The sequence below is a fragment of the Moschus berezovskii genome, chromosome 5, assembly GCF_049115385.1.
Source record: "Moschus berezovskii isolate FMDL1 chromosome 5, NW_MosBer_1.0, whole genome shotgun sequence".
Taxonomy (NCBI): Eukaryota; Metazoa; Chordata; class Mammalia; order Artiodactyla; family Moschidae; genus Moschus; species Moschus berezovskii.
In genome coordinates this window covers 126953759-126976821 of record NC_142464.1, presented here as the reverse complement: position 1 = coordinate 126976821, position 23063 = coordinate 126953759, and the positions used below count along the sequence as shown (strand labels likewise).

The following is a 23063-nucleotide window of genomic DNA, read 5'->3' as shown; positions in this document are numbered from 1 at the left end:
GCACCTGCCGTCTGCCTCTGCAGAGGTTAAAGCCCACGCTGCCACAGCTGCTGGCCCTCCATGCCCGCTGAGGCGTGCAGGGCGGAGTGAAGCGCTCCGTGATCCAGGGTGCAAGGTCGCGGAAACAGGCGTCTCAAGCTGTGAGGAAATAACCCAGACACCAAGGGAAAGTAACAGGCTTTATTGGCAGTGCGCTCCTGGGCAGAACCCACTGACCGCAAGAATGACCACGAGGAGTTCTGCCCTGAACAAAGGCAGGGTGCGATTTTTATGCCTTCGGGGCAGGAAGTGGCATCATATAACCTGGACAGGCCTAAGATAAGGTAAAGCTCGGGAATGCGAGATTGTGAGTGGTCAGCTAGACCGGGTTGGTCACCCTGGAGGTCAGGAAGGGGGGATAGATCTCGGCAGAGAGTTATTACGTCAGAAATTCCTCAGCGGTTTGGCGGGACTTTTTCCCTCCGGCAGGGGATGAAGAGGGGGAAAAGGAGACGAGATAACCACCAGGAAGGGGAAGCCAAGAAGGCCACCAGGGTCCGACCTTACACAGGGAACCTGGTGGGACAGGCCTTTAGATCGCTGGATGTGTTTAGGGACAGATTTGATTATCCCAATCCTTGCATCTCCTCATATCTAACTTCAGTTCAGTCGCTCAGTCGTGTCCGACTCTTTGTCACCCCATGGATGGCAGCACACCAGGCTTCTCTGTCCATCATGAACTCCCCGAGTTCACTCAAACTCATCTCCATTGAGTCGGTGACGCCATCCAACCGTCTCATCCTCTGTCGTTCCCTTCTCCTCTCGCCTTCAATCTTTCCCAGAATCAGGGTCTTTTCCAGTGAGTCAGCTCTTAGCATCAGGTGGCCAAAGGATTGGCGTTTCAGTTTCAACATCAGTCCTTCCAGTGAAAATTCAGGACTGATTTCCTTTAGGATGGACTGCTTTGATCTCCTTGAAGTCCAAAGGACTCTCAAGAGTCTTCTCCAGGACTGCAGTTCAAAAGCATCAATTCTTTGGTGCTCAGCCTTCTTTATGGCCCAACTCTCACATCCATACATGGCCACTGGAAAAACCATAGCCTTGACTAGACGGACTTTGTCAGCAAAGTAATGTCTCTGCTTTTCAATATGCTGTCCAGGTTGGTCATAGCTTTTCTTCCAAGGAACAAGTGTCTTTTAATTTCATGGCTGACATCACCATCTGCAGTGATTTTAGAACCCAGGAAAATTTAAAAAATAAATAAATAAAGCACTGTTTCCATTCCTTCCTCATCTATTTGCCATGAAGTGATGGGACCGGATGCCATGACCTTAGTTTTTTTAATGCTGAGTTTTAAGCCAACTTTTTCACTCTCCTCTTTCACTTTCATCAAGATGCTATGTAGTTCTTCACTTTCTGGCATATGTGTGGTGTCATCTGCATACCTGAGCTTATTCGGCAACCTAGTGAATATATCCCTCTCCTGGTGCTGGGGATCCCAGTTCCAGCCTCCTGCCTGAGACTGCAGCCTTCTAACACCTAAGAACTCCCAGCAGTGCACTGTGGGCCCTGAAGGGACTCGTCTGGATGGGCTATTTGTGTGATGCTGTAATGGCAAACCACTCCAGTACTCTTGCCTAGAAAATCCCATGGATGGAGGAGCCTGGTAGGCTGCAGTCCGTGGGGTCGCTACGGGTCGGACACGACTGAGCGACTTCACTTTCACTTTTCACTTTCACACATTGGAGAAGGAAATGGCAACCCACTCCAGTGTTCTTGCCTGGAGAATCCCAGGGACGGGGGAGCCTGGTGGGCTTCCGTCTATGGGGTCACACAGAGTTGGACACGACTGAAGTGACTTAGCAGCAGCAGCAGCAGCAGTAGGGAGAAAAGAGTGAGACTCAGGCCCTGTCCTCTCTGCTCAGGCACATCCCACTAATTTCTTGCACAGCCCAGGAAGCCAGCTGGCTCTAAGGCTCCACTTGCCCCGAGGATCCAAAGGTGGGCATGGGAAAGTGCAGCCACTTTGTGGACATTTTCTGTAACTACAATATGACCACAGGCACCTCAGTCAATCCGCAAGGCCTGGGTTTCCCTTCCAGCCAGCTGCCCCCAGGGAATGGCAGTGGATATTTGCCGGTGCCAGCCGGCAAAGAGAACAGGTCCGGACCGCAACGACGTAGAAGCCTGAGAAAAGAATTAAGGAGTAAAGAATGGGGTCGAGAGGACTGAATGCTCGTGAGGCAAATCAGCAACTTTATTGAAAAGGGCCAGGGTTTTTATACCAAGTGAGACAGGGAACAGGGTACATAAAAATACCAAGTCTTTTACCAGGTTAGTTATTGCATCTATAGAAGATTACAAAGGCTTGTTTGCTTTCTAAGACAAGCTTCGCATTTAGACTAATGCTCACAAGATAAGAAAAACTAGTCAGCAGGCTATAAAGATTAGGGGGTACATTCTTAATCCATTTTAAGAGATAAGGAAAACATACCTACATAAATCTGGGGAATAAACAAGAAACCTAGCAAAGGATTATTTGCTCTGTTTTTCTCAAGGAAGAACAAATAAGGCCTGGTAAACAAACGTTTTATGACTCTCTTAAGGGGTGGCGGGACAGGGAACAGCACTTTCAAGGCATTCCCAGGGCCAACATTTGGGGCCTTGTTCAGGCCGGCTCCCCGCATCTCCCCCTTTCTTTTTTATTAAGAAAAGAAAAAAGACCAGCCTCTTTGTTTTATTCCATGAGAAAAAGCAGTCATTTTTTAGTAATACGTGAGATAAACTGTGGAACATTCTGAAAGAGATGGGAATCCCAGACCACCTGACCTGCCTCTTGAGAAACCTGTATGCAGGTCAGGAAGCAACAGTTAGAACCGGTCATGGAACAACAGACTGGTTCCAAATAGGAAAAGGAGTGCGTCAAGGTTGTATATTGTCACCTTGCTTATTTAACTTATATGCAGAGTACATCATGAGGAACGCTGGGCTGGAAGAAGCACAAGCTGGAATCAAGATTGCTGGGAGAAATATCAATAACCTCAGATATGCAGATGACACTACCCTTATGGCAGAAAGTGAAGAGGAACTCAAAAGCCTCTTGATGAAAGTGAAAGAGGAGAGTGAAAAGGTTGGCTTGAAGCTCAACATTCAGAAAACAAAGATCATGGCATCTGGTCCCATCACTTCATGGGAAATAGATGGAAAAACAGTGGAAACAGTGTCAGACTTTGTTTTTTTGGGCTCCAAAATCACTGCAGATGCTGATTGCAGCCATGAAATTAAAAGACGCTTGCTCCTTGGAAGGAAAGTTATGACCAACCTTGATAGTATATTAAAAAGCAGAGACATTACTTTGCCGACCAAGGTCCGTCTAGTCAAGGCAATGGTTTTTCCCGTGGTCATGTATGGATGTGAGAGTTGGACTGTGAAGAAAGCTGATCGCCGAAGAATCGATGCTTTTGAACTGTGGTGTTGGAGAAGACTCTTGAGAGTCCCTTATACTGCAAGGAGATCCAACCAGTCCATTCTAAGGGAGATCAATCCTGGATGTTCATTGGAGGGACTGATGCTAAAGCTGAAACTCCAATACTTTGGCCACCTCATGCGACGAGTTGACTCACTGGAAAAGACTCTGATGCTGGGAAAGGTTGGGGGCGGGAGGAGAAGGGGACGACGGAGAATGAGATGGCTGGATGGCATCACCGACTCTGTGGACATGAGTTTGAGTGTACTCCGGGAGTTGGTGATGGACAGGGAGGCCTGGCGTGCTGTGATTCATGGGGTCGCGGAGAGTCGGACACGACTGAGCGACTGAACTGAACTGAACTGAACTGAAAACATCATGATTCTTTCAGTAACTAAATTTATAATACATTGTAGGAAACATGGTCCACAACAAAGGAGACAAAGTATAATTACAAATATTATAAGTAAGGTTTTCCACCAATCACTATGGAACCAGGATTTAACTTGTTCCCAAAAGGGGGGAGAGGGATCTTGCATAGATCTGATCTGATGCTGTAAATCATCAACAGCATCAGATATATTGGAAGACAGATCAGGAATATAAACACAGCACTCTACTTTTATAACAGCACAGGTCCCTCCCTGAGCAGCTGTAAGAATATCCAGAGCCATTCGGTTTTGTAGAACAGCCTTACGCATTTGTTTTTGTTCTTCATTTAATGCTTCTATGGCTTTTTTTGTGTCCAGTAATGCCTGCTGAGTAAAATTTGTTAAAGCATCCACATGGGCCATTATATCTGTTGTTCCAATAGAAGGGACAAATACTGCCGCTAAATAATCATACCAGTGGAATACAGCTCGAGATCAACGTGCTTTCAAAAGGGGAAGATTAGCGGGGTTTTTCATAGGAGAGCGAGTGATTCGGCCAGGAGCAAACACAAATCCAAGGCTACAGCGTCCCACCCAACCAATGGGAAGCCAGGGCCAAACATTAGAGCCACAAATCCATTTTGTCCCGTTAGGAGCCACCCATCTTATACCGGGACTGTTTTTCCAATCGGATCCCGGCCAGAGGGTGGGAGCATTACAATTAAAGGTTACATTAGTCACCCGAGTACACATAGAAATAGGGGTAATACCCACATGCTTCAACAAATGTTTGCCAAAATCTTTTCCCCCAAAATGGGGTTGATGTTCTTGTTGTTCCCAGCAAATGTCCGCTTGTCTCAGTAACTGTCCTTTCTCCGGGGTCATCCAAAAGTACTCATCCCAGATCTGATAATAATCTCCAAAAAACCGACTTGTACGAGTCTTATTTTTGTTGGTATTAGAATAAGTGCGGTACGCATCTTTAACAGCCTTATAACTCGCATTAACGTTGAACTGTAGCGAGGAACTCGCCTTCTGATTACCCATGTCGTTACACTCAGGAAGGGCAGAGACATTTAGAGTGTTGAGACTTCTGTGAGTTTGCTTATACTGGGTTAAAAAGTCACAGACTGCAGGAAAATGCATTTGCTGTATAGGGGATACCCACCAAGGAAACCCATCGACTACAGACAAAGGCAGAGCAGTACAAACCCAGCAGGCGGAGCTGTTGTGAAAATCAGCATAAGAATGAGCCCAGGATAGAAAAACATTTCCTTCAGCTTGGGGAAATGCTTGATTCATTACTGCACAGACTAGTGCAAGCACCAAATAGGATAGAGAAACGTGTGGTTGGGTTGTATCAACTGCAATACGCCTTGCTTGCTCCACAAATTTATGTAATTGTTGATTCGTCGGCAGGACGTTCCTTTCTCCTATTTGTAGCTTCCTCATCTGAGCCGTCAGGTGTCTTCTCCGCCTGGCGTACCAACCTCTTCGGGAGCCAGCGCGGCGCTTCGGCATCCTGTGGAAAAATACAAACATGCCCCCGTCCCCATATTAAAACAGGATCGGGGCCATGCCATTGGTTAGTAATGGGGTCTTTCCATTTTACGAGGGGTTTGTTGTAGGTCATGGGCGTCCAAAATCGTTGCGCTGCAGTTTTTCCTTCTGAATCTAAATTTAAAAAATTAAGGATAAAAAGGGCATGATGCAAATAATTATAAGGTGTCAGGGGGTACAATTCCCCCTTTTTTAATTTTAAAAGTTGATGTTTTAGAGTCTGATGGGCGCGTTCCACTATGCCTTGTCCTTGAGGATTGTAGGGAATACCTGTTTTCAGAGAAATGGACAAACGAGAACAAAAATTAAGAAATGTTTGCGAAACATAACCAGGTCCATTGTCTGTTTTTATGACTTTAGGAGTGCCCATAACAGAAAAAGCCCAAGGCAATGTGCAGTACAATGTCGAGCAGCTTCTCCAGTCTGTAAGGAAGCAAAAATGTAACCAGAAAAAGTATCAATATTAACATGTACATATTTTAATTTTTCAAACGATAGGACATGTGTAACATCCATTTGCCAGAGGTGATTAGGTAGAAGGCCCCGGGGGTTAACGCCATAGTGAGGGACAGAAAGAAACTGAGGACAGACAGGACAGCGTTTAACAATTTGTCTGGCTGCCTCTCGGGGTATTTTAAATTGTAACCTGAGGGTATGACTGTTTTGATGATGAAGCCGATGAGATTGTTCCGCCTTTTGTGTTTGGGAAAGAAAGATATGAGTAGCAGAATCAGCCAATTCATTTCCTGACGTCAGGGGTCCAGGCAGGCCAGAATGAGCTCTGATGTGGCCAAAAAAACATTTGTAAGTCCTACGCTGTAAAAGGATTTGAATATCTCGAAAGAGCTGTTGAATTACAGAATTAACAGTGTGTATGAATGGAACAGTTTCTACTTGATTAAGTGCCCGAACGACATAGTGACTGTCAGAAAAAACATTTAAAGGTTCAGAGTGAAATTGTTGCAAAACAGCAAATACAGCACAAAGTTCTACTTCTTGCGCGGAAGTACAGCCTGTAAACCAAGAGGTAATTTGTTCATTGACAACATATGCAGCTTTTCCATTTGAAGATCCATCAGTAAACACAGTTACAGTGTCTGCAAGAGGTTGATTAACAACGGTGGAGGGAAAAACAAACTCATGCTGGTTAGCGAAATGTAGCAGTTTGTTAGCTGGGAAATGATTTTCTAGGCGACCAGCAAAATGAGCTAGGGCAGCATTCCAAGCATCACTAAACTGGAATAACCAGTTTTGTTGCTCTTTAGTATAAGGCAGGCAGATAAAATGAGGGTCTCTACCAAGTAATTCCCGAGACTCTTGTCGACCTTTGGCGATGAGGGAACTGATTGAGTCAAAATAAGGAGTTAGTACTCGGGCGGGGGAGGCAGGCAAATGTATCCAATACATTGGGGAATCTTGGAAAAGAACAGCAGTAGGGGAGTGTTTGGAAGGAAAAATATACAATCCCCATTCTTTTGTGTAATCACAATGGGAACTGGTTTGAGAGGCTAGAGCTTCTTCTACTATTTGTAATGCTTTGCGTCCCTCGTCAGTTAATGATCTGGGGGAGGTCGGATCTACTGGTCCTTTAAGGATATCAAACAAAGGTTTCAATTCCCCTGTAGTAATTTTTAGATAAGGTCGAATCCAATTAATGTCTCCTAGTAATTTTTGAAAATCATTAAGTGTTTTCAGATTATCTTTACGAAGTTCTAATTTTTGAGCTTTAAACGTTTCCCCCTCCAGCCGGAATCCCAGATAGGAATATGGGGGACTACACTGAATTTTTTCAGGTGCTATTTGAAGACCATAATGTTGCAAATCTGCTTGTAAACCAGAAAAGGCAGATAATAAAACACTTTTATTATCATGGGCTAACAAGATGTCATCCATATAATGAACCATATACAGTGAGGGATATTTCAAACGTGTGGGTTCCAAAGCTTTAGCAACAAATTTTTGACATAAAGTAGGGCTATTAGCCATGCCCTGAGGAAGAACTTTCCAATGATAACGCTTCATGGGTTGCTGGAAGTTATTAGAGGGAACGCTAAACGCGAACCAGGGGCAGTCCTGGGGTGCTAGGGGAATAGTATAAAAACAATCTTTTAAGTCGATAATCAATTTAAATGTCCCTTTTGGGATAGCAATGGGGGAAGGTAAACCAGGTTGTAAAGGACCCATAGCAACCATAGTTTCATTAACTTTTCTAAGATCTTGTAACAGCCTCCATTTTCCAGATTTCTTTTTTATAACAAAAATAGGAGAGTTCCAGGGTGAGTTAGAGCTCTCAATGTGACCAAGTGCCAATTGTTCCTGCACCAATTGTTCAGCGGCCATGATTTTTTCTTTTGTAAGAGGCCATTGATTGACCCACACGGGGACGTCACTTTTCCAAGTGATTGCGTCCGCATGAGCCGCAGGAGATGCAATGGCCTCTCCTAAAAATATCCAAGACCTGACCGATGAGGCAAGGACTTAATTTGAACAGGCAACGGATTTCCTTCTCCGTTTTTTCCCAATCCCTGCTTTGGCAATAAACCTTGATCCATTAGCATCCGACCTACTGTGTCATTAGGTGCAAAAATATAGACTCCCATTTGTTTCATAACATCTCGCCCCCATAAATTAACCGGGATATTGGGTAAAATATAGGGCTGTATATGTCCTTCATGTCCTTCAGCATCCTTCCACAGAAGCAACTCAGAGCTTTGTTCAGGATTATGGGATTGACCTATTCCTCGTAAAGTGGATATGGCTACCTGTTTTGCCCAATTTTTTGGCCAGTCATCTAAAGAAATCACTGAGACATCGGCCCCAGTATCTAGAATTCCAATAAATTTATGACCATTAATAATAAGTTCCAGCTCAGGACGCGTTTCTTTTATATTTTGAATCCAATAAGCATCTGAGGATCCAAAACAAGCACCCTCTCTAGGTTGAGCTCTTTTAATTTTGCCAATAGGTATAGTTGGTAGTATGATTAATTGAGCTATTCGCTGTCCTGAGGGGATACTGATGATATTTTTGGGGGCGCAGGCCATTATTTTTATTTCTCCTGTGAAATCTGAATCAATTACTCCGGGGGCAATCTGCAAACCTTTCATAGTCCAGCTGCTTCTTCCTAATAATAATCCTACTGAATTTTGAGGCAGCGGCCCATGAACTCCGGTGGGCAAGGCTTGCATGCCCATTTCTGGAGTTAATACTGTATAGGAGGAGGAACAGAGGTCCAATCCTGCGCTGCCTGAGGTAGCTCTGTGGAGGTCTCTAACTCTAGGTTTGCCATCATCTCTGGGTGATTTCCCTGGAGTGCCCCATAGCATTGTTTCGGGGCCTGGGGCTGGCCCCTCACCCAGTTTCCCGACATAGGCTCCAGAGTTTTTCCATTAATATCAGCTTTAGACCTGCAATCTCTAGCCCAATGTCGTCCTTTTTTACATCTTGGGCAAATTTTGGGACCTTCATTTTGCTTGTCAATTATCCCCTTTTGTTGTTGGGGGCATTGTATGGCTCGATGTCCCATCTTACCACAAGAAAAACAACTCCCGGGGGGCCCATTAATTCTATTTTTGATTCTTCCTTTTGCAGCTTGTTGGTATAATATTTCTTTTACAGTCTTTCCCTGCAAAGCAGCTGCAATGGTTAAGCCTTGCATATAAGATGGCCCAATATCGGCACAAATTCGAATGTAGTCGGCTATTCCCCCTTTTCTCCGGTAAGGCCTCAAAGCCGCTTGACAAGCAGAATTAGCATTTTCATAGGCCAATTGTCGAGTTATTACCATACCGGCTTCTTCATCTCCTATGACTCGTGAGACTGATTCTAGCAGTCGAGCCACGAAATCCTGATAGGGTTCATCAGGGCCCTGCCTTATTTTTGATAAATCTTCTGTTTTTTTATTAGATGTGGGCAGTCTTTTCCAGGCTGTTAACGCTGCTTCATTAATCTGGGGATATGCCTCAGGGGGGTAATTTAATTGTTGATTAGTGACCCTATATACCCCTTCTCCCATAAGCATTTCAAAGCTTATCTGTAACCCATTTCTTCTGTTTCTTTCCGCCAAAATCCCACATTGTTCTCCAAATTCTGACTTCCACAAGAGATAATTTCCTCCTGTGAGACAGGCTCGAGATACTTGCTTCCAATCATTGGGCGGCAAGTATTGGCTATTTAAAGCTTCAATGATGGACACTGTAAAAGGGGCAGTTGGCCCATATTGAGCACAGGCTTGTTTTAATTCCTTTATCTGTTTAAATGGTAGAGGCTCATAATATCTCCTCTGTTGAGCGTCTTCAAGGACAGGGAATAAAACAGGAAAACCTTCTAACGTCTCTCCATGCTGTCTCGCCTGCTGAACGGCGAGCTGTAAAGGAGAGAGAGTCTGGGTAATAGGGGCCGGATTTTTGTTAGCGGGAACCAAAAAAGGAGCTTCTGGTTCCTTAATTAAACCCACTGATGGTGGATCTAACCCTGCTGTGACTGAAGGAGGCTGCGGGGGAGCAGGATCAGAGAGGAACGTAGGTTGGGGGGGATAATTAAAACTGAGGGTATCAAGACGTTTAGTTATAGTGGTAAGCAATTCCCTAACCTCTGAGAAAGGGGATGTATTTACGGTTTTTTCAGCTGCGAATACTTCCCATGGGTTTTCTTCAGAGTGATGGGCCACAGCTTCTTCTAAATCTGCCTGATTGGCAGATTCTGACTCCGAGTTGGAGCCAGAAAAGGATGGAGCAAGAGGTTTTTTAGGTGTATCATTAATATGCTCCAAGGTGGGAGCAGTGGGCAAAGTTGCAGGCCTGTTGATAATGGTCTTTAATGTGGCCTCTAGTTTTTTACTCTCATGTTCAGGATCTAAGCAATCTCGAATTAAGGTCCACAGAGAGTAAGCTTCCAAAGGTACCTTATCAGCCCCATGTAAAGAATAATATTGCTGAATTTGTTCCCCCACCTTTCTCCAGGTCTCAATATTAACAGTACCATCTTCTGGGAACCAGGGGCAAACTTCTTCTACAAATGATAGAAACTTTTCTAACTTGTTTTTAGCGACAATTATTCCTCTAACTTTTAGCATGGTTTTAAGCATAGCTACAAAAAGCTGTCGACTATTACCTTGACCCATAGTTTATACCCTCGACTGAAACCCTCTCCGCCCTTTACAAAAACTTTTTACTTTACCTCTTTTATTTTATCTACTGGGATCCCCTCGTACTCACGGTTCGGGCGGCTGTGACTACGTAGTCCGATCAAGTCCCTGTTCGGGCGCCACCTGCCGGTGCCAGCCGGCAAAGAGAACAGGTCCGGACCGCAACGACGTAGAAGCCTGAGAAAAGAATTAAGGAGTAAAGAATGGGGTCGAGAGGACTGAATGCTCGTGAGGCAAATCAGCAACTTTATTGAAAAGGGCCAGGGTTTTTATACCAAGTGAGACAGGGAACAGGGTACATAAAAATACCAAGTCTTTTACCAGGTTAGTTATTGCATCTATAGAAGATTACAAAGGCTTGTTTGCTTTCTAAGACAAGCTTCGCATTTAGACTAATGCTCACAAGATAAGAAAAACTAGTCAGCAGGCTATAAAGATTAGGGGGTACATTCTTAATCCATTTTAAGAGATAAGGAAAACATACCTACATAAATCTGGGAAATAAACAAGAAACCTAGCAAAGGATTATTTGCTCTGTTTTTCTCAAGGAAGAACAAATAAGGCCTGGTAAACAAACGTTTTATGACTCTCTTAAGGGGTGGCGGGACAGGGAACCGCACTTTCAAGGCATTCCCAGGGCCAACATTTGGGGCCTTGTTCAGGCCGGCTCCCCACAGATATTCAGGAATCCAACTGCCAAATATAAATCATCCTCACACCCTTAAAGGAGAAGAAAGAAAGAAAAAAACAGAAAAGCACAGACGCACCCAACCTCCCCCACCAAACAAGGCTCTCAGCATCCCTAATCACTGCAGGAATGCCAATTGAAAGGACAATGGGAAATCACATTGGGATACTCACAAATGCTGACACAGCAAGGCTACAGGCAATCAACGTGGAAGAGAGTCTAGAGGAAGAAGAACCGCCCCAGGCTGTGGGTGGGAACACCCATTGAAAGCAGCCACTAGAATGGAGACTGACAGTCTCTGAATGCCTGAAAGATTCACTCTCAAGTCGGGCCTTACGTCATTCCCACACTTTGGCCTCCTGAGCGCTCCATCGATCAAAAGGCACTTGCACCCCAACAAACCTCGAGCACTGCTTCCTTCAGGAGCCTAGACGTGCACCCAGCAAAATCCCCAACGAGACACTGAAGCTTAAAGAAAATGTTGTACATAGATCTGGTGGACGGTTTCTTACTCACTGAAAAAAATATATGGAAAGTAGGGAACTCTAACACTGAGAGACACACAGCTGGATGGCCCATGAAGGATCGGAGGCCAAGAGTAGTCAGTCAGGCAGAGGAAGATCCAGGTATATGAAGTCTAGTCTAGGCCAAGTGAGGACAGACATAGAAGGCAACAAACTGACATCCCAGAAAGAGATGCTGAGAGTTCAAAGTCAAAGGGTTTCAGAAAGAAAGAAAGAGCACGGCCTGGAACAAATTAGCGGGTAAGTACCCAAAACGAAAGCAGATCTGTCTCTGTAATGAATCACCCACGTGGACTGTACCCTTTCCTCCTCCCTTCCATCCACACAGACGTACAACTCTGTAGCTCTAAGAGATGATCCAGACCAGTTATCTGTTATCTTCCTGCTTTCCACTGGCAGCAGAAAGGGTATGTGAGGTAGAAAAGGCATGAAGACCTGATGCTCATCACTCCGCTCGAACTCCTAAGGCAAACAGTCCCCTGAACACCATAGAGAAAACCCACAGATGACTTCACATCGAATCAGTGCAGTGACAATCGTCACGGCAGGTCAACTGGACTATGCTGCGGGTAGTATTGGCAAGATGTTAAAGAAAAGGGAAGGAAAGCAGTGCCTACTGTATGATGTCCGACCTCCCTGGCTTGGGACACTATCGCATCCCTGGAGGCTGAGCAGGCTTGAGTCCCACTGCTGAACTGGGGTGAGGTGGAAACAGTCTGGCAGGGTGCCCTTCACTGAACAATTTTTAAGGGTTTGGTGTGCTATGCTATGTTGGGCTGGGACAAGATTGCATTGTGGGATCAACGTCACTAGGAATTCCAAGGCAAAATTAAGCCAGTCTTCACCTCTGCTGGTCCTGGGGATCTCAGTTCAAGCCTCCTTACTGTCAATGCTGCCTCTTGGCGTATAAGCACCCTCAGCAGTGTACAGTGGACCCTGAAAAGAATAGTCTGGATTGGGTGTTTGTGTGACACTTTATGGGGAAATAGTAGTGAGACTCAAGCCCTTTTGTGTTTGTTCAGGTAGAATCCACAAACACAGAAAACTAATCAAACTGATCACATGGACCACAGCCTTGTCTAACTCAATGAAACTGAGCCATGCTGTGTAGGGCCACCCAAGATGGACGGGTCATGGTGGAGACTTCTGACAAAATGTCGTCCACTGGAGAAGGGAATGGCAAACCACTTCAGTGTTATTGCCTTGAGAACCCCATGAACAGTATGAAAAGGCAAAAAGATAAGGAGAGTGAATGATGAACTCCTCAGGTAGGTAGGTGCCCAATATGTTACTGGAGAAGAGCAGAGAAATAACTCCAGGAAGAATGAAGAGACAAAGGAAAAACAATGGCCAGTTGAGGATGTGACTGGTGATGGAAGTAAAGACCAATGCTGTAAGGAGCAGTGTTATAGGAACCAGATTGTTAGGTCCATGAATCAAAGTAAATTAGAAGTGGTCAAACAGGAGATGGCAAGAGTGAACATCGACATTTTAGGAATCAGCAAACTAAAATGGACTGGAATGGGTGAATTTAACTCAGATGACCATTACATCTACTACTGTGGGCAAGAATCCCTTAGAAGAAATGGAGTAGCCATCATTGTCAACAAGAGAGTCCAAAGTGCAGTACTTGGGTGCAATCTCAAAAACGACAGAATGATCTCTGTTCGTTTCCAAGGCAAACCATTCAGTATCACAGTAATCCAAGTCTATGCCCCGACCAGTAATGCCAAAAAAGCTGAAGTTGAACAGTTTTATGAAGACCTACAAGACCTTCTAGAGCTAACATCAGAAGAAAAAAAAAAGATGTCCTTCTCATTATAGGACATTAGGAAGTCAAGAGATACCTGGAGTAACAGGTAAATTTGGCCTTGGGGTACAGAATGAAGCAGGGCAAAGGCTAACAGAGTTTTGCCAAGAGAACGCACTGGTCATAGCAACACCCTCTTCCAACAACACAAGTTCTACACATGGACGTCACCAGATGGTCAATACTGAAATCAGATTGATTATATTCTTTGCAGCCGAAGATGAAAAGCTCTACACAGTCAGAAGAAAGAAAAAAAAAAAAAAGACCTGGAAGAGAGTGTGGCTCAGATCATGAACTCCTTATTGCAAAATTCAGTCAAATTGAAGAAAGTGGGGAAAACCACTAGACTATTCAGGTATGACCTAAATCAAATCCCTTACGATTATAGTGGAAGTGACAGATTCAAGGGATTAGATCTGATAAACAGAGTGCCTGAAGAACTGGGACGGAGGTTTGTGACATTGTACAGGAGGCAGGGATCAAGACCATCCCCAAGAAAAAGAAATGCAAAAAGGTTGTCTGAGGAGGCTTTACAAATAACTAAGAAAAGAAGAGAAACGAAAGGCAAAGAAGAAAAGGAAAGATATACCCATCTGAATGCAGAGTTCCAAACAATAGCAAGGAGAGATAAGAAAGCCTTCCTCAGTGATCAATGCAAAGAAATAGAGGAAAACAATAGAATGGGAAAGACTAAAGATATCGTCAAGAAAATTAGATGTTCAAGGCAACATTTCATGCAAAGATGGGCACAATAAAGGACAGAAGTGGTATGAACCTAACAGAAGCAGAAGATATTAAGAAGAGGTGCAAGAATACACAGAAGAACTATACAAAAAAGATCTTCATGACTCAGATAACCATGATGGTGTGATCACTCACTAGTGACAGACATCCTGGGATGCAAAGTCAAGTGGACCTTAGGAGGCACCACAACGAACAAAGCTACTGGAGGTGATGGAATTGCAGTTGAGCTATTTCAAATCCTAAAAGATGATGCTGTGAAAGTGCTGCACTCAATATGTCAGCAAATTTAGAAAACTCAGCAGCGGCCACAGGCCCAGGAATGTCACTTTTCATTCCAGTCCCAAAGAAAGGCAATGCTTCTCCACCTTTGGCTGCAAAGAACATAATCCATCTGATTTCAGTATTGACCATCTGGTGATGTCCATGTGTAGTCTTCTCTTGTGTTGTTGGAAGAGGGTATTTGCTATGACCAGTGCATTCAAAAAGACTCGAGAGTCCCTTGGACTGCAAGAAAATCAATCCAGTAAATCCTAAAGGAAATCAGTCCTGAATATTCATTGGAAGGACTGATGCTGAAGCTGAAACTCCAATATTTTGGCCACCTGATGCGAAGAACTGACTCATTGGAAAAGACCCTGATGTTGGGAAAGACTGAAGGCAGGAGAAGGGGATGACAGAGGATGAGATGGTTGGATGGCATCACCGACTCAATGCACATGAGTTTGAGTGAACTCGGGGAGTTCATGATGGACAGGGAAGCCTGGTGTGCTGCCATCCATGGGGTGACAAAGAGTCGGACACGACTGAGTGACTAAACTGAAGTGAGGCATAAGTGATGTGTAACTTTATGCAACTCTTTTAAAAAAAAAATCCATGTTAATTTTGTAAACAAATTCTACCAGATTCTGTGACAGAATAGGCAAACTACTGAGCAATGTACCCACAGATCAATTCTAATAGAGATAGTAATTTTCTACTTTTTGGAAATGGTTAATGTGGAGTTGTTCCTCCCCATACACCGTTTAACAGTGTAAACTTTCCGGGCATGTATTGGGTCTTTGATTTCTAGTCCCCCATGCTATGCACAGGTAGATGCCCAATAGAGAGCCTGTGAAACACATTTTGCGTTTCCTGCAGGTTAAGTGCCCCAGTTTTAGAGCTCAGTATGCCTGTACCAAATTCAGCTACTCAGAAATTAAGTAATCTGCCTTAAGGAGCTAGGCCTGGGGCTCACTCACTTGCTAATTATTATTGGTCAATTATTGTGGGTTTTGTATGTATATAGGATAATGGCTTGAGACACTCCCTTAAAAGTGCTTTGGTTAGAGTTTTACATACTTTATATGTCACTGAATCCACATAGCCCCCCAAGGTAGGTTTGTTTTACAGATGAATACATGTAAGACACTAAGGAACAAGTAATCACCAAGCCATTATTCCTGTTATATATGAACACTCAGGTAAGATTTTAAAAATCTGCCCATAATAACTATCAGGTGGTGCTAGGTGAACTTTTTCTGGACTCTAAATAAAAATTTTATAAAATACTATTTTCTAGTTCGAGTCTAAAATAACTAATAGCGTAGCACTGCATTCCTTCCTTCTCTTGGTTCTCAAACCACATATCCCAGTAAATGTATCTGCAAACGCCCCGTCAGATGGGTGACCCGCCTCCCAACACAGGAAGACAGGTGCGCTTTGCGAGGCCACCGCAGCCGCCCGCCCGCCCGCAGCCCCTACCTCCGGGTTGCCCCCGAAGCCCGCGCTGAGAAGGACCCGCTCGCACGGCGGTGACGCGTCCCGGGGGCCGAGAGCGCCCGCGCTTCCCGCCAGCGCACACTCCATCCGTCTCTGAGTCGGCCCGAGCGGCCCTCAGAGCCCTCTCAGGCCTCTGCGCTCTCCCGCCCCGCCGGACTCGCGGCCACGCGCAACCCGCCCTCAGGCGCTCGGCGGGCGCCGGCTCACACCCCGCGCGGAGTCGGCCCACCCGCGACCCCCAACCCGCAGGCCGCGCGCCACCGCCAGCCAACGCCAGCTGACGGGCGTCGGGCTCCCCGCTTCTTCCCAGAAGCGGCGGGGCGAGGCTAGGCCCGCCCCCAGGAAGACGTACGGCCTTCCAATAGGTGGCTGCCGGCCGCGCCGGGCGCCCATTGGCCGCGGGGGCTTCGGCGGGCGGGGCCGCAGGGAGCGAGGCGCGTCGGCTCCGGGCCCCTGCTCGCGCCTTGGTCCTCCGAGCGCCCGGAGGAGCGGAGAGTGGCGGCGGCGGGGCGAGGGCTGAGGGGCGTCCTCCCGGGGCAGCTCCGGCAGGGGCCTCGGGCAGGCGGGCTGCGCCCGGGGGGCCGCCCTGGAGGGACCGGGGTCTGCGCCCGCCCCGCCGGCTCCCCGGCGCTCGGGCCGGCAGGCACCTCGTGTGTTAGATGCGGGAGCGGCGGCGAGCGCCCCAGGGCCGGGGGAGGCCCTCTGAGGGCGCCCCTGCGGCGGACAGCGCCCCGCGCCCCCGGCGGTGCGCGGACGAGGAAAGGTGAGCGCCTTCACCCAGGCGTCGGCGGAGACACTAAGAGGCAGTGTTTTCCGAGTGCTCACTGTGTTCCAAATTCGGTACTAAAAATGTTAATTCGGAATTCCTCAATAAATTAATGGTGCTGCTGTCCCAAAATTGCAATTAGGAAAGATTACCTCCCATTTTTTTAGGCTCAAGGGCCTAGACAAAATACAGCAAATTCAACATGATTTCACATTTTTAATGCAAAAACTCTTCCAGCTTGTGATCAGCTTCCAGTGTTTTACAGGTGAGTAAAGTGAAGCAGAGACATTACTTTGCCAACCAAGGTCCGTCTAGTCAAGACAATGGTTTTTCCCGTGGTCATGTATGGATGTGAGAGTTGGACTGTGAAGAAGGCTGATCGCCGAAGAATCGATGCTTTTGAACTGTGGTGTTGAAGACTCTTGAGAGTCCCTTATACTGCAAGGAGATCCAACCAGTCCATTCTAAGGGAGATCAATCCTGGATGTTCATTGGAGGGACTGATGCTAAAGCTGAAACTGCAATACTTTGGCCACCTCATGCGACGAGTTGACTCACTGGAAAAGACTCTGATGCTGGGAAAGGTTGGGGGCGGGAGGAGAAGGGGACGACGGAGAGTGAGATGGCTGGATGGCATCCCCAACTCTGTGGACGTGAGTTTGAGTGAACTCCGGCAGTTGGTGATGGACAGGGAGGCCTGGCGTGCTGTGATTCATGGGGTCGCGGAGAGTCGGACACGACTGAGCGACTGAACTGAACTGAAGTGAAGTCGCTCAGTCGTGTCCGACTATTTCCGACCCCGTGGACTGTAGCCTACCAGGCTCCTCCGTCCATGGATTCTCCAGGCAAGAATACTGGAGTGGGTTGTCATTTCCCTCTTCAGGGGATCTTCCCAGACCCAGGGATTGAACCCGGGTCTCCTGCATTGCAAGCAGACGCTTTAACCTCTGACCTATCAGGGTTTTACAAAATACCCCTTTAATCTCTGAAGGCAGAGGTCGTGGGTTGGGATTCTGGCTCCATCACTTATTGGCTGTGTGATCTTGGACAAGAGACAATCTCCATATTGACACTTTCTTTTCTGTAAAATAAAATTAATAGTAGGATAGGCTCTTAAGGTTATTTATGAGGACTAAATGAAAGAATACAGTTTAAAGTGGCCAGAAAGATTGATCATGTAGTAAATGATCAATAAATGTTAACCACTGTTTTTTTTAAAATAAAGGATTAGAGTATTACGAGCTTGAATATTACTTGGACTCAAAGCTGTGACATTGTTATAATTTAATATTAAGTTTTCTACAAGTCTCATTGGTATTGTAAACTGTGTCCTAAAATAAGCCAAGTGAAAGTCAATCAGTCATGTCCCCTACTCTTTGCAAACGCATGGACTATAAAGTCCACAGAAGTCTCTAGGTCAGAATACTGAAGTGAGAAGCCTTTCCCTTCTCCAGAGAATCTTCCCAACCCAGGATCAAACCAAGTCTCCTGCATTGCCAGCAGATTCTTTACTGTCTGAGACACCAGGGAAGCCTATATTTTGTAAAAAAACAAAAAAAAAAAAAACAAAAAAACTCTTAGTATTTCCTATCTACCTGAAAGCAATGTGTTAATGTGGTAAGTGCAATTCTGTCTGCCTCATTCCCTAAGAAACCTGTCTGTCCATTCTGGCTCAAACCAGGTATCAGCTCTTCTGAGTTTTTTATCACTGACCCTAAACCTAACCCTAACCCCTAAACCTAAACCCTAACCGTTACCCTCAGTTCAGTTCAGTCGCACAGTCATGTCCAACTCTTTGCGACGCCATGTATCACAGCATGCCAGGCCTCCCTGTCCATCACCAACTCCATGTCCATTGAGTCGGTGATGCCATCCAGCAATCTCATTCTCTGTCGTCCCCTTCTCCTTCCCGCCCCCAATCCCTCCCAGCATCAGTCTTTTCCAGTGAGTCAGTTCGTCGCATGAGGTGGCCAAAATATTGGAGTTTCCGCTTTAGCATCAGTCCTTCCAATGAACACCCAGGATTGATCTCCTTTAGAATGGACTGGTTGGATCTCCTTGCAGTCCAAGGGACTCTCAAGAATCTTCTCCAGCACCACAGTTGAAAAGCATCAATTCTTCAGCAATCAGCTTTCTTCACAGTCCAACTCTCACATCCATACATGACCATTTGAAAAATCATAGCCTTGACTAGACAGACCATTGTTGGCAAAGTAATGTCTCTGCTCTTTAATATACTATCTAGGTTGGTCATAACTTTCCTTCCAAGGAGTAAGCGTCTTTTAATTTCATGGCTGCAAGCAGCATCCGCAGTGATTTTGGAGCCCCCAAAAATAAAGTCTGACACTTTTTCCACTGTTTCCCCATCTATTTCCCATGAAGTGATGGGACCAGATGCCATGATCTTTGTTTTCTGAATGTTGAGCTTCAAGCCAACCTTTTCACTCTCCTCTTTCACTTTCCTCAAGAGGCTTTTTAGTTCCTCTTCATTTCTGTCACTTTGGCATAGTCAATGAAGCAGAAATAGATGTTTTTCTGGAACTCTCTTGCCTTCTCCATGATCCAGCAGATGTTGGCAATTTGATCTCTGGTGCCTCTGCCTTTTCTAAAAACTGCTTGAACATCTGGAAGTTCACAGTTCACATATTGCTGAAGCCTGGCTTGGAGAATTTTGAGCATGACTTTACTAGCATGTGAGATGAGTGCAATATTTTGGTTGTTTGAGCATTCTTTGGCATTGCCTTTCTTTGGGATTGGAATGAAGCCTGACCTTTTCCAGTCCTGTGGCTACTGCTGAGTTTTCCAAATTTGCTGGCATATTGTGCAGCACTTTCACAGCATCATCTTTCAGGATTTGAAATAGCTCAACTGGAATTCCATCACCTCTACTAGCTTTGTTCATAGAGATGCTTTCTAAGGCCCACTTGACTTTACATTCCAAGATGTCTGGCTCTAGGTGAGTGATCACTCATTCGTGATTGATCTCTGTTTGTTTCCAAGGTAAACCATTCAATATTACAGTAATCCAAGACTATGCCCCAACCAGTAACGCTGAAGAAGCCGAAGTTGAACGGTTCTATGAAGACCTACAAGACCTTTTAGAACTAACACCCTTACCCTCGAAGGTCAAATTAGCCTACTACTAGAATTACTAAGACCTTTAATAGAAACAAAGCAACCATTGACCCTAAACTTTGTAGTATGGATGAAATGATATTTTGCCATAACTGGATGGAATCCCTGTTGGATTTCTCGTGGGTTCCAGTCCGTGGGATCACAAGAGTCAGACATGATTTACCGACTAAACCGTCACAACCATTTTTATGTAACAAATAATCCGTGGATTGTTTACATACTGATACATATGACTTACAGATGAGAAGATAGTTATTGAACTGTAGCCTACCAGGCTCCTCTGTCCGTGGGGTTTTCCAGGCAAGAATATTGGAGTGGGTTGTCATTTCTTCCTCCAGCGGGAAACCTTTATTAAAGCTTTCATTTCCAGCATTACCACATTTGTGCATGAGACAATCCTGCCCCCGTGTGGCTATTCCCTGCAATAGCAACCTTTAAATTTTTGCTTATCAGTACCTAATACGCTTGGAAGGAAAGTTATGACCAACCTAGATAGCATATTAAAAAGCAGAGACATTACTTGGCCAACAAAGGTCCGTCTAGTCAAGGCTATGGTTTTTCCCGTGGTCATGTATGGATGTGAGAGTTGGACTATGAAGAAAGCTGAGCGCCGAAGAATTGATGCTTTTGAACTGTGGTGCTGGAGAAGACTCTTGAGAGTCCCTTGGACTGCAAGGAGATCCAACTAGTCCATTCTAAAGGAGATCAATCCTGGGTGTTCATTGAAAGGACTGATGCTGAAGCTGAAACTCCAATACTTTGGCCACCTCATGCGACGAGTTGACTCACTGGAAAAGACTCTGATGCTAGGAAGGATTGGGGGTGGGAGGAGACGGGGACGACAGAGAATGAGATGGCTGATGGCATCACCAACTCGATGGACATGAGTTTGAGTGAACTCCGGGAGTTGGTGATGGACAGGGAGGCCTGGCGTGCTGTGATTCACGGGGTCGCGGAGAGTCGGACACGACTGAGCGACTGAACTGAACCGAAGTGAACTGAATACGCACAAAAAATGCTGTGTTCTAAGTGACACAAGCTCAAGAAACCTCCTGAGCAAAACAATAAAAACATGCAAAGCAGGGCAAATTATCAGAAGAAAATATCAAGAGGCAAATAAAATCTACAAGGTTTTAATATAAAATGACATGAAAAGTCGCTCAGTTGGGTGAATAGACACAGGAAAATCAAACTGACGATGATGAATCACCTTAGAGAAGTGAAAAAGACCAATCTCAAAAAAGTCTACAGACAAGAAATGCTAGAATGAGGTGAAGAGAAAGGACCCTAATGTGATGCTGGTAAAATATCATTGTTAACAGTTGTCATGAGAATTTCCATAGATGTACCCTTTTTTAAAAAAAAATAGACCCCCCTATATAATCTGACGGGCTTCCCTGGTGGCTCAGAGGTTAAAGCGCCAGCCTCCAATGCGGGAGACCTGGGTTCGATCCCTGGGTCGGGAAGATCCCCTGGAGAAGGAAACGGTAACCCACTCCAGTATTCTTGCCTGGAGAATCCCATGGATGGAAAAGCCTGGTAGGCTATAGTCCACGGGGTCGCAAAGAGTCGGACACGACTGAGCGACGGAACAGAACGGATATAATCTGACAGTTGAACTCCTGGGAGTGTATGTGGAGAAAATCAGATTTTGTAAAATGCATCACTGAAGTCTGCCCTGCAGCAGTACCTACAGTAGCCAAGACATAGACGTTAACAGGCTATACAGGGACAGGTATGACTCATTTGAAAAGACCCTGATGCTGGGAAAGATTGAAGGCAGTAGGAGAAGGGGAAAATAGAGGATGAGATGTTTGGATGGCATCACCGACTCGATAAACATGAGTCTGAGTAAACTCCGGGAGTTGGTAAGGGACAGGGAGGCCTGGCGTGCTGCAGTCCATGGGGTCGCAAAAAGTCAGACACGACTGAGCAACTGGACTGAACTGAACAGGGACTGAACTGAACTTAAGCAAATGAAGTAATGCTACTCGAAGGGATAGATAAATCTAGAGGAAATCTTAGAAGGTAAAGTAAGTCAGATTGAGACAGGGAAACATTGTTTGATATCATGTACAGGTGTGGAGCACTTTCACAGCATCATCTTTCAGGATTTGAAATAGCTCAACTGGAATTCCATCACCTCCACTAGCTTTGTTCGTAGTGATGCTTTCTAAGGCAAACAAAGCTAGTGGAGGTGATGGGATTCCAGTTGAGCTATTTCAAATCCTGAAAGATAATGCTGTGAAAGTACTGCACTCAATATGCCAGCAAATTTGGAAAACTCAGCAGTGGTCACAGGACTGGAAAAGGTCAGTCTTCATTCCAATCCCAAAGAAAGGCAATGCCAAAGAATGCTCAAACTACTGCACAATTGCACTCATCTCACACGCTAGTAAAGTCATACTCAAAATTCTCCAAACCAAACTTCAGTAATACGTCAATCGTGAACTTCCAGATGTTCAAGCTGGTGTTAGAAAAGGCAGAGGCACCAGAGATCAAATTGCCAACATCTGAGGGATCATGGAGAAAGCAAGAGAGTTCCAGAAAAACATTATTTCTGCTTTATTGACTATGCCAAACCCTTTGACTGTGTGGATCACAATAAACCGTGGAAAATTCTGAAAGAGATGGGAATACCAGAACCATCTGACCTGTCTCTTTAGAAACCTGTATGCAGGTCAGGAAGCAACAGTTAGAACTGGACATGGAACAACAGACTGGTTCCAAAAGGAAAAGGAGTACGTCAAGGTTGTATATTGTCACCCTGCTTATTTAACTTATGTGCAGAGTAAATCATGAGGAATGCTGGGCTGGAAGAAGTACAAGCTGGAATCAAGATTGCCGGGAGAAATATCAATAACCTCAGATATGCAGATGACACCACCCTTATGGCAGAAAGTGAAGAGAAACTCAAAAGCCTCTTGATGAACGTGAAAGAGGAGAGTGAAAATGTTGGCTTGAAGCTCAACATTCAGAAAACAAAGATCATGGCATCTGGTCCCATCACCTCATGGGAAATAGATGGGGAAACAGTGTCAGACTGTTTTTTTAGACTCCAAAATCACTGCAGATGCTGACTGCAGCCATGAAATTAAAAGACGCTTACTCCTTGC

At 45.3% G+C, this 23063-nt stretch overlaps 1 protein-coding gene across 1 annotated transcript in view; it reads right to left on the bottom strand.

Annotated features, from left to right (window-relative positions):
* Positions 1-5196: 5196 nt before the first annotated feature.
* The window catches only part of LOC148777952 (uncharacterized), a 79063-nt gene continuing 61196 nt past the window's right edge, over positions 5197-23063 (bottom strand). The window contains exons 5-6 of the mRNA XM_088836646.1: positions 10593-10699; positions 5197-5338 (exon numbers count right to left, since the gene is read on the bottom strand). Coding sequence (XP_088692772.1) covers positions 10623-10699 — 77 coding nt within the window. The 3' untranslated portion in view covers positions 5197-5338; positions 10593-10622. The remainder of the gene's footprint in view (positions 5339-10592; positions 10700-23063) is intronic.